At 31.2% G+C, this 12,257-nt stretch overlaps 1 protein-coding gene across 1 annotated transcript; it reads left to right on the top strand.

Annotated features, from left to right (window-relative positions):
- Positions 1-3,043: 3,043 nt before the first annotated feature.
- LOTGIDRAFT_126248 (hypothetical protein) lies at positions 3,044-10,906 on the top strand (the record flags this gene model as incomplete). The annotated part of the gene is made up of 18 exons (XM_009062758.1): positions 3,044-3,211; positions 3,453-3,567; positions 3,724-3,811; positions 3,983-4,173; positions 4,406-4,512; positions 4,828-4,947; positions 5,238-5,404; positions 5,795-5,879; positions 6,071-6,322; positions 6,693-6,808; positions 6,926-7,004; positions 7,562-7,720; positions 8,054-8,211; positions 8,606-8,711; positions 8,835-8,941; positions 9,239-9,443; positions 9,767-9,925; positions 10,700-10,906. 18 exons carry the CDS (start codon positions 3,044-3,046, stop codon positions 10,904-10,906), a joined length of 2,589 nt encoding a protein of 862 aa, XP_009061006.1.
- Between the last annotated feature and the right edge of the window lie 1,351 nt (positions 10,907-12,257).

Genomic DNA, 12,257 nt, shown 5'->3' with positions numbered 1-12,257 from the left:
TTTTCAGTCCACCTCCCCTCTCATGTTATGATTTTATTGTAACGTTGGCCTTTCCCCTGATAATCTTAGGTTTAACCCGCTTAAATAATTTACACCTTATACTAAATATATTTTTCGGGGGAGGGGGGAGGTCTAATCCCACTACCACCACTTTTGTTCGACTTTTTTCATTTGATCATCTACGCCTACTGGCTTTAAGACAATGCTGGTTCTTAGATCATTTTACAAGTCGTGGATTTAAAGGGTGGGGTGGATATCAATTTCAATAATTTAAATTATCGACATTGTTTATTTGTTTTTTGAATCATCCAACCTGTGCGCGTGGTGTGATGTCATTTATTGAAATTATTGCGTCTATCAGCCCAGGGTTAAGTACAGAAATACTCTACTATTCTCTTAGTGACCTTATACAAGTATAAACCAATCAGAATGTCTTGTTAAATATCAGCTGACGACTCGAACCATACCGGCACAATAAATGAATTAACCACTCACTCTACATGGTAACAGGGGAGAAATTTTGAATATTTTTCACATAAAATTCTTTGAAATTGGAATCTCAAAAGGTAATTTAAAGTGTTATTTCATAATAACTCTTCTTATCTTTTTGTTATTAAATGTAGAACAACGTCTGTCGGGTTATTGACTCTTTTGTACCGAAAAAGTGCAGACGACAGTTTACGCAAATAATTTATTTGGATAATTTCAGCAGAAGTTTAATTGCCATCGCCATTCACCGAATTAACGAATACTTAAGTAAAAATAATTACCTATTTATCCCAATAAATCATAATTTTGGTTGAGAACTAACTGAAGATACATGATTTACATATTTAAATTCGAATGTCTACTGAATTCTAAAAATAGTATCATGGGACACACCTTTTGTTTCTAAAAATAGATTGCCTTCATTGGACATTCTGTGAATGTATTTTAGGCACAGTAAAATGTTAAACTTTTAAATTAATTGATTTTTAAGCATTGTCTTGAAATTATTTCTACAGAGAATGTTTTTCTATGAATTTTACGAAACCATTTTGAGTGGCTATTTTGCTTTTGTTTCTAGCTCCGCATAGACCTGAGTGATTTTCTAAAAATAAATTACGGTTATGAAAACTGTTTGGACACACGTTGTTAAAAATGATTTTCTTTCACTTTGAACTCTTGGTGACCAAAATCGAACTCAACTGAGTAGTAGATATGAAGATTCACAGAAGAAACAACATAATCTCTTAGTGCCATTCTAGATTTAGTAAGTAGGCCTACCGGTAGGCTTGACTGGACACCAAATCATAATCCTGACCCTGTCCCTGTTTTCCTGATTTATTTACAACAATGACGACTAGGCCTAACGTTCATTTTATACCTGTCATCTCTGAATAAGTCTTGAACCTGGATTTTGATTGATTTTCTCTCAGAGCCTTCCTATTTTCTTTCTCACTTTGAGATGTCATTCTTCATACTTTTGACCTATAGTATAGGCCTAACCACTCAGTGTCTCAATCTCGAGATCATCACCAGCAACCGAAATTCCATAAGCCTGAAAATTCAGATGAGACAGTGCATGAATGAATGATATATATTTCTTGATAAAAAATCAAATCGGGCAGATATTTTGCAAATACTTTTTTGCCCCTTTGAGCAGTTCCTGCAATCAAATTGAACTTTAGCATCGTTGACAAAAACTCAAAATGATAACAAGACAAAGACTAAATTAGACCTACATAGAGCTACATACCACCAGTAGTAATAAAGTATCCAGTAGATCTTAACTAGCCTATTAGGCCTACACATCTTCTGAATGATTGTTTTGTTTTCACGTTTTGACATCGTGTTAGAGAGGATGGGAATTGAATTAATGACCGGTACCATTTGTGTACCAAATTATAATAAATTAGCAATTGTATCAGTAATTGACTAATTTGGATTATCTGGACTAATTATTAATTATTGGGGCAGATCAGAAGGATAATCTGTGACCATCCCTTGCTTTAAAATCACTTTTTGTGAAAGAAGTCAGACTGTCAACATGGAACCTTGTCAAATTATCTGGCTAGCTTACTGTGTTTTTAACTTCATGAGTTTGATGAAAGTGGAAATTTTGATGAAGGTAGGCACTGTAAATTAGAGTCTAAGCAGGATGAATATTAAAGTTAAATTTTAGAACAATTTTGATGTTGATATTTAGTGTTCAAAGAAACAGACCAGAGTGTGGATCTTTTTTTCGGGAAATATGTGAAGATTTATGAAGTATATTAATTTATAATAATTAATTATATTAATGTAGTAAGAAACAAAATCAAGGGGTAGGAGATGTCTAGGGTAAAATTTTGGTGTTAAAATATTTGAAAATTAATTGAAAAAAAAACATGATGTTGGAACATTTTAAACATAATTTGAATCAATCAGGAATTGTAATGTCGTTACTGTAATTTTAATTAGACCTTTAGTTTCATTTTTTGAGAGTTCTGATTTTAGATGTAGATATTGGCGTCCTATTATCAACAAAGTTGGCTAGTGTTAACATTAAAACAACATTTTATGCAGTTTTCTAAATAATGATTGTTTTGTTTTAAAATCAATGTTTCAAGTTGGGCACAAGTTCTGTTTAAATATCACATTAACCTGATATTTTTCTGTAACACTGAGAATTATTTCATCAGAAAATAATTATGAAGGTAGTTTTTGTGATGTAGGGAAGTTAAATAAGGCTTTTTAATTACAGTGGAGTGCCTAGGTCAAAGTAATGGTTCTTCAGTTTACTTGGTTGAACTTAATAATGTTGTTTTTACAAGTCTGTACCAATTTTGTACTATTTAGTGGTTTGCAGTTTTGTAAAATTTGTGTATAATTTTGAAAATTATGTATATTTTTGTAAGATAAATAAATATATACAGATAATATAAGCTTATAGAAGAACTACTATTATGTTTTTTTATTATTTTTTTTACTTATTTTTTCGGACTTAATAAAAATTGACATTTGTAAAATACAAATTGTATATTTTCAGATAGTACCACAGTTCGCTCCTGGAAAATTTGCCATGTTGTCCAGTCTATTCAGAGCCCATGGACAATTCTGTGCCACACATCCATGGGAAGTTATAATTGGAACAGTAACTATTACCCTATGCCTAATGTCCATGAGTTTATTTACCAGTACAGAAAAAGTATGTGGTTGGAATTATATTTGTCCTCAAAATGATATCCATGTAAGTTGATACAAATTATTTTATTTTCATTGACATTGTGAAGATACTATAAATTTGGTGAAATGAATATTTACAGTTGCTTAGCATGTGCCCTTATGATTAAAAACAAAGCACGTTATAACTACATTTCTATTAAAATTTCCCCCATTGCTTACTGTATTGCTTGTTTTGTCTGTATTCAATACCCCCTGGCAAATAAGGTGCAGATCAGAAGAATGTTCAGATTTAATTTGTTTTTCAGCCTGATATGAAAAGTTCGGATTTGATTATTATGACCATAACAAGATGTTTAGCTGTGATTTATATTTATCTACAATTTAGAAATCTTCGTAGATTAGGTTCCAAATATTTATTAGGTAAGACTGAATCGTATTTTAAAAGTGTTCATCACATACAATCACAATCAGATTGGTGAAAAGTCAGGACTTCTGTCATTAAGGATGTATAGCTATTAGGGGGTGAAATACAATAAAAATGGTATGTTATATCCATGTTATGTTTTGTAATTCCAGGTGTATCAGGTGTTTTTACCATCTTTTCTAGTTTTGTATTCAGCATGGCTGTTATTCATTTACTTGGTAATGATTTGACAGGCTTAGAGTAAGTACAGTATATTATATACATAGAACATTACACACAGGCTCACATGCTATCAACTGAACATTAACATCCTTAACAGATAAAAATCAAGGAAATGTTAAAATTTTCTTCATTGCCCAATGCATTATGTATTTTCTGAAACAAAATATCAGTAAGGTTTTTGTTTTTCAGTGAAGCTCTTCCATTTTTCTTACTGTTAATAGACCTATCAAAAGCCAGTGCCTTGGCAAGATTTGCTCTGAGTTCAGCCTCGCATGCAGAAGTGAAGGATAATATAGCTAAAGGAATGGCTATCATTGGACCATCTATAACATTAGATGCTATAGTAGAAACTTTAGTTATTGGTGTGGGCACACTATCAGGTATGTTTATTCTATTCAGGGAATCTATATTTCGGTTTATCCGAACTTGTTTCCATTCAATCAACAGCCCTTTTGAAATTTATGGTCTTGATGCTGAAGCACTTGTAGTCGAATTTTGCTTTTATGTTGGATTTGAACTCAAATTAGTATGAATGTGACAATATTTCAAAAATTGTCTTTGAGTTACTTCCCCTGATCAATGTTGTTATATACATAATGTTTTGTATTATAGGTCTTCGTCAGTTAGAAACTATGTGTTGTTTTGGTTGTTTATCTGTTATAGCTAATTATTTAGCTTTTATGACCTTTTATCCTGCTTGTTTAGCCTTAGTTTTAGAGGTAAGATAAACCAAATGTATTTTCTTTGTTTTTTTTTTATCCATTTCTTCAATTGTTACATTGAGAATGTAAACAAACGTGTATCATGTCCTTGACCTCATGTCTCTATATTTGCCCTTGCTTAACTTCTGTTCATAACTTCAACCTCAAATTCTGGGCTAATTCTTTATATTATTTCTTATGAACAGATTTCTTATTGGAAAAGAAATGTAAGATGTCTTACAATTGACAGGTAAATGAGTTAAAATTATAAAACATAATGATAATCCAATAATTTAGTTGCTAAATGTTCAAATGAAAATTGTATTTTTCCAGTTGTCAAGAGAAAGAAATGGCCGCCCACTATGGCAGTTACAACAGATATCTAAAATATTACAAGAAGAAGAAGAGGAAAAAAAACCAAATCCTGTCACTCAAAGAGTTAAAATTATCATGGTAAGTGTTTATACACATATATCATGCAAAGGGATGGGTTTGAATATGAAAACTTTTCATCTTAGCATATTGGAAGGATGTATCCCATTGTCACTTGTGAATGCGATGGATACTTAATGATGATTTCTGATAATAGAGCTTTCAACTTGTGATATATATAGTAAAATCTCTTGCTGAATATTATATTATGCTTTGCAGCCGATAACGGATTTTGTGATTGATTCTAAAGAAATTACTTGTCTAAAACCTTAAAAAGTGGAAGCTCATGAAATTTCTATTTCTAATTATAGTCTGCTGGTCTAGTTTTGGTTCATGCTCACAGTCGCTTAACAGCTGGTTTTACATCACCCAATACATCAACATCAAAATTAGATATTAGTTTAACATCAGCTGAACAGGCTTTAATGGATAAACGCATCACTCCAGATATGCCGTTATGGCAATTTTATCTCTATAAGTAAGTCTTTCATAATATTATGTTTATTGATAAAATTACCACCTTTATGCATAAATTATCAGTCATCTGTGAATAAAGCATAAATAAATTATGTATTTTCAAATTACTAACCTTCAATACAGATTACAGTATAACATTTGGTCTACCTGCTATTTTCAGATTACTAACCTTCAATACCGATTACAGTATAACATTTGGTCTAGCTGCCATATTAACTATAAAATATGTATTTTCAGATTACTAACCTTCAATACAGATTTCAGTATAACATTTGGTCTAGCTGCCATATTAACTATAAAATATGTATTTTCAGATTACTAACCTTCAATACAGATTGCAGTATAACATTTGGTCTAGCTGCCATATTAACTATAAAATATGTATTTTCAGATTACTAACCTTCAATACAGATTACAGTATAACATTTGGTCTAGCTGCTATATTAGCTATAAAATATGTATTTTTTGATGAGAGTGTAGACAGAGAGGTGCAGAAATTAATCCAGGATCATGATGTAACAAAAGATATTTCAACATCTACTAGTATGAATACTATTATTCAGTCAAACGGTAAGTCATTTATATACAAAGCAATTTTTGCTTTTTCTATTTTGTGCAATATATTATGATGGTGAGTGTTAAAACTTAAACCAATACCAAGCTCTAGTCTCCAGGAGATAGCATGTTAAATGAAATGTGTGACATTCTAGGTCATATACCTGTAATAGAAGAAGAAAAAGATTATAAAAATGATGCATCATTTATAATTGGTGATTCTGATAGTGATGATGATGATAGTTCTAAAGAAGATAAAGAGACCCAAACTGAACTAGTAGATGATTTCACCCAATTAGAATTATTACAGTCACCAGCTAAACCACGTTCTTTAGAACATTGTATTGCCACTTTAAAATCTGATGTAAGTTGAATCTCTTTTTTATGAGAAAAAATACTTTTGATTTCAATGGAGTGTTTCTTAGATATTTTGAAAGATTCTTATCTTGTGATACTGCCTTAACCATCTTCACAACTGCAGGTTTTTTTCACTGACTAATAACCACAGTTCTTGTATAACGGAAGTAAGTAAATGCTGCGATTTGATTGGATTGTACACTAGCAGAGCTGTCATAATGTTTACAGTCTAACTGTCGAGGGCTCTGATTAGCTGTTTTCACTGGTGTGCAATCCAATCAAATAGCTACACTACACAATATTGGTTATTGCTGTTAGGATCTAAGACGAAAATGCAAATACAAATTTTAATGAAAAAATATTCTGTATGATTATAGAGTGGACCAAATAGTTTAACAGATGAAGAAATATTAATGTTAGTTGGTAGTAAACATATTCCAGCTTATAAATTAGAAAATATGTTAGGTGATCATGTTAGAGGAGTTGGTATCAGGTAAATATCATTTTTACTCTCCATTTGAATGTTTCTAATTTCAACATATTCTAAATATACCAAGCATATCAAGTTGATCTTTTTTTTTATATAATTTTAAATCTTGTTTCATTGTAGACGAAAATTAATATCTAAAACATTACCTGATATAGAGGCTTTACAGAAATTACCTTTTATGCATTATGATTATACTTATGTAAGTTAACAAAGTTATAATATTGTCTTATACAGATATATTCAATTGCTACAAATTAATTTCAGTAATATTTAAAGATGGGTTTCCTTATTTTTTTAGTGTCAAATTAAGCAATCTATGTGATTAATTATGAATGAATTATGTATTCATAAATTTCCATGTATATACAGTCTGAATAAACTAAAAAAAGAATTGGAATTCTGTTGGTAATTCTCTTCTAATTTAGCTAATTATGAATTAATTATTGACATGTGAGACAAACTGGTATTTTTCCATGTCATTAGAACACCTCTACTTTCTTTTCATATGATGAAAATAAGGGAACCTATCTTTAAATAGGCAATTCCATTTGGAATTTGATGAAGGGAATGATTTCTTACATATAGTCCAGAATTTGTTTACTAGAAAGTCGTCAATACTGATTTGGACAGAAAGATAGCTGCACATATACAGTCTTATGTTGTTGTTTGGTGATGTTCCATTTACTATTAAATGGTTTTGTAAATTGAATGTTTATATGTACTTGTATTATGATCTAATGTTATATTATAATGTAGGTTGAAGGAGCTTGTTGTGAGAATGTAGTAGGTTATATGCCTGTACCAGTTGGTGTAGCTGGTCCTTTATTACTCAATGATAAAAGATATCATATACCAATGGCCACTACAGAAGGTTGTTTAATAGCTAGTACTAATAGAGGATGTCGTGCAATAGAGGTAGGAAACTTACATTTTTGATGATGACCATAAACCAGCTTGCAGGCCAGATTTCAGGAATTGATTTCCAAAATCTTGAAAGGAAAAGAAACCATGAAATTAGCTGCAATAGACATGTATTTTCCTACCAGCTTTCTACAAAACATGTTTAAAAACTGAAAATTGCATTGAGACAGACATGAATATAGTTTGACAGCCATCTTGGATCATACACAACTGAAGAAATAATTGACCAGTTTTCTGTAGAAACAGCAAGCACATGCTGTCAATGCACTGCAAGTTTTTTGTCTCATTTTGTTTAATTCTGACAAAGTTTGGTTGATTTGTCTTCAGCAAAGTGGTGGAGCATTAAGTACAGTTATTGGTGAGGGAATGACCAGAGGACCAGTAGTAAGATTTGTAACAGCTAAAAAAGCTAGTGAAGTCAAACTGTGGTTAGAAAAAGAAGAAAATTTCCAACAAGTGGAGGAATGTTTCAATATGACCAGCAGGTAATGTTGACTTCTGTTTTATATATATTTGTATAGTGACAACCATTTTGCACTTATTTTTCCCCATTTCTAAACAACATTAACAAGATGATACCTTGGCATTTTTCAACCTGATTTCTCCTGTGTTATTGATGCAGGTTGGAAGGACTGACATGGAAGGGATGGGACAATAAACTGAGGTCCTGTGCATGTTCAAACTCTTCAACAGATGGAAAAGGAAAAAAAAAGAATGCTTAAGCAAACAATTTCTCACATTGCACCCTGCATAGCATTGAGAGACTGGATGTTTGATAAATTTGCTAAAATTTCAATGACATGTGTTTATTGGTCAGATATAGGATGGGTTTGAATATGACAATTTGTCACATACACGTAACTTTTTTGCTAATTTCAGATTTGCAAGGTTACAAAAATTACATATAGCTCAAGGTGGAAGATGTTTATATATAAGATTTGTAGCGTCTACTGGAGATGCTATGGGAATGAATATGTTATCAAAGGTAAGAATGGAATGCTTGTTTAGTTAAAAATCACTTAAAGAGCTAATGAAAATAATTCAAGGTGAATTGCTGTCCACTGCAAAATTTATTCAAAATATAATGTGCTTTATTTTTTTATTTTAGGGCACAGAAAGAGCATTAAATTTTATTGTAGAACAGCATCCTGAGATGGAAATTGTTAGTTTAAGTGGTAATTATTGTACAGATAAGAAACCTGCTGCTATTAATTGGTAAGACATCATACTTTCACTTTTAATGGTGGCTCAATTTTAGTTAATAAGAGTATTGCAGAAGACAGAAGAAGCTCTATAGTAGGAAAGAGATAATGCGTTACAATGGCAGGATAGTCTTAGAATTGAAATGTTTGGTTAGGACAAATATGAACTGATAACCTACAGGCTGTAAATATTGTTAAAGTCACCACCAGCTTCTCCATCTTCTGTCCTTGGGTCATTTCTATTGTATATCACTATCAGTTCTCATTAACTTCATCATACTCATGAAAATTTCATTGTATTTTTTTGCAGGATTGAAGGTCGTGGAAAATCAGTAGTAACAGAAGCTATTATACCAGCTAATATAGTTAAAACAGTATTAAAAACAACGGTACCAGCTCTTGTTGAATTGAATATTAATAAAAATCTGGTAGGATCAGCCATGGCCGGCAGTATTGGTGGTTTTAATGCTCATGCTGCTAATATAGTAACAGCTATTTATATTGCTACTGGACAGGTTAGTTTCATACTTTTATAAACACTCTTTTATGATAATGATCTATAATGAAATCTATATTGAGACAATTGCCAAAAAAACAAATTCTCCTGTTTGAAGATCATTTTGTTATCAAATTGGTTATGCTGAAGAAAACTTTGGTACCTCTTCTTATTACATGCTTTCAGAGATCACCATTCTGAAGGACTTCAAAGAGTTTAATAAATTCAACCCAATTCATTGAAATATTCAATAGTTAAATTAAACCAGGGATATAAAAGAAGGTGCATAAAATCAATTAGCACTCTTCACAGAAACACCAATATTAGTGTCTCTTATTACAGGACCCAGCCCAGAATATTGCTAGTTCTAATTGCATAACATTAATGGAAGCTACAGGACCAACACATGAGGATTTACATATAACCTGTACAATGCCATCAATAGAATTAGGTACTGTAGGCGGTGGAACTGTCCTACCACCACAAGCTGCTTGCTTACAGGTAAGGTGTTGTTGAATATTTCTATTTATAGATGTTAAAAGCTCTTGTTTCTATTTATAGATGCTAGGTGTTAAGGACTCTGTTTCTATTTATAGATGCTAGGTGTTAAATACTCTATTTATAGATGCTAGGTGTTAAGGACTCTGTTTCTATTTATAGATGCTAGGTGTTAAATACTCTATTTATAGATGCTAGGTGTTAAGGACTCTGTTTCTATTTATAGATGCTAGGTGTTAAATACTCTATTTATAGATGCTAGGTGTTAAATACTCTATTTATAGATGCTAGGTGTTAAATATTCTATTTATAGATGCTAGATGTTAAATACTCTATTTATAGATGCTAGGTGTTAAATACTCTATTTATAGATGCTAGGTGTTAAATACTCTATTTATAGATGCTAGGTGTTAAATACGCTATTTATAGATGCTAGGTGTTAAATATTCTATTTATAGATGCTAGGTGTTAAATACTCTATTTATAGATGCTAGGTGTTAAATACTCTATTTATAGATGCTAGGTGTTAAATACTCTATTTATAGATGCTAGGTGTTTATAGATGCTAGGTGTTAAATACTCTATTTATAGATGCTAGGTGTTAAATACTCTATTTATAGATGCTAGGTGTTTATAGATGCTAGGTGTTAAATACTCTATTTATAGATGCTAGGTGTTAAATACTCTATTTATAGATGCTAGGTGTTTATAGATGCTAGGTGTTAAATACTCTATTTATAGATGCTAGGTGTTAAAGACTATTATTTCTATTTATAGATGTTAGGTGTTAAAGGTGCTAGTCAAGAATCACCTGGTGATAATGCTAGGTTATTAGCTCAGATCGTGTGTACTACTGTTTTGGCCGGTGAATTATCTTTAATGTCAGCTCTAGCTGCTGGTCATCTTGTAAAAAGTCATCTGAAACATAACAGGTTAGTGTCAACTATCTTTTATGATATTTATAGGTTTGACACCAGCAGATAAGTCACTCTTGACTACTCAGTCCAAAACAAGAAATTGTGTGCTTGCTTTATTCGTATAAATGTTAGCACTGTTTCATGTTAATTTCAAGATGAAAGCATCAATGCAAGAAATTAAGTCACTGTTGAAATTCAAACAAAATAGCAAAAGGCAAAAAATATGATCTTTTATGGATAGATTTTGTTAAAATTCTATTTTGTTAATATTATAGATCCAGTCTAAATGTAGCTTCCAGTGCAAATTTAGCAAGAAGACCAAGTGAAATTATAAAAATGCCAGGAACTTGTACCAGCTTGGCATCCTGAAATCAGACAAACTCAAACAACTTGTGATAATAAGAACTTATCAAAACTTTTGTTTATTATTTATTTTATAAAAACAACTGTCTGTGGGAGAAATCTGTTTCCAGCAAAACAAGAAATTTGTTTCCAATCAAAAATAGAAATCTGTTCCCAGCAAAGCAAGAAATCTGTTTCCAGCTAAAATAGAAATCTTTTTCCAACTAAACTGAAAATCTGTTTTAAGCAGAAATTTGGTTCCAACAAAACAAGAAATCTGTTTCCAACTAAACTGAAAATCTGTTACTAGCAGAAATTTGGTTCCAGCAAAAGAGGAAAACTGTTTCCAGCAAAAATAGAAATCTGATTCCAGCAAAAGTAGAAATGTTTCCAGCAAAAATAGAAATCTGATTCCAGCAAAAGTAGAAATCTGTTTCCAGCAATAATAGAAAATATGTTGAAGAAAATCTGAATATGTTTCCATCAAGACTTTATATGTATATTAAAAAAAGGTAGAAATCCATCAACAATTAAACATGGTGCTAAAAGTTTGAAGCTGGATAATTTATTACATGCATTGTGACATAAATATCAGGAAGATTGGCACCAGCTTTTCCTGAAAGAAACATGAAATATGAATGTTATTTGTTATATTTTCAAATATAAACCATAAATTATTTTTATTTATTACTTAATTTCATTGTTTACTATTGGTTGTGTTAAATTCCTACTGGAGGGCAATATCATAAATAAGCTCTTGGTTGAGCTTAAGGAGAAAAAGCTGTCTAAGTATTTACTAACATGATGATAGAGCTGAATTTTATCGTTTTCTTCTTACCACTATAACGAATGAATTCAAACATGTAGTGGGCTTGAATAAAAATGTTCATGTAAAAAAGACAAAAGTCCCAAGTCTCCAGATCTTGGTTGATATTCTATTATGAAGATAGCATTTCTACATGTCCTAATTCTGTTAAACACAAAGCAAAAGAACCACTATATCTGTTCCATTTGGTGTATTTTCAAAAAGCCTAAGGTGTAGAATTTTGATTACCTTAAACCACAAAACAGTGTTA

This window comes from Lottia gigantea, assembly GCF_000327385.1.
Source record: "Lottia gigantea unplaced genomic scaffold LOTGIsca_53, whole genome shotgun sequence".
NCBI lineage: Eukaryota > Metazoa > Mollusca > Gastropoda > Lottiidae > Lottia > Lottia gigantea.
Note: the sequence above shows the minus strand (reverse complement) of the source record. Positions and strands in the feature narration are given on the sequence as shown.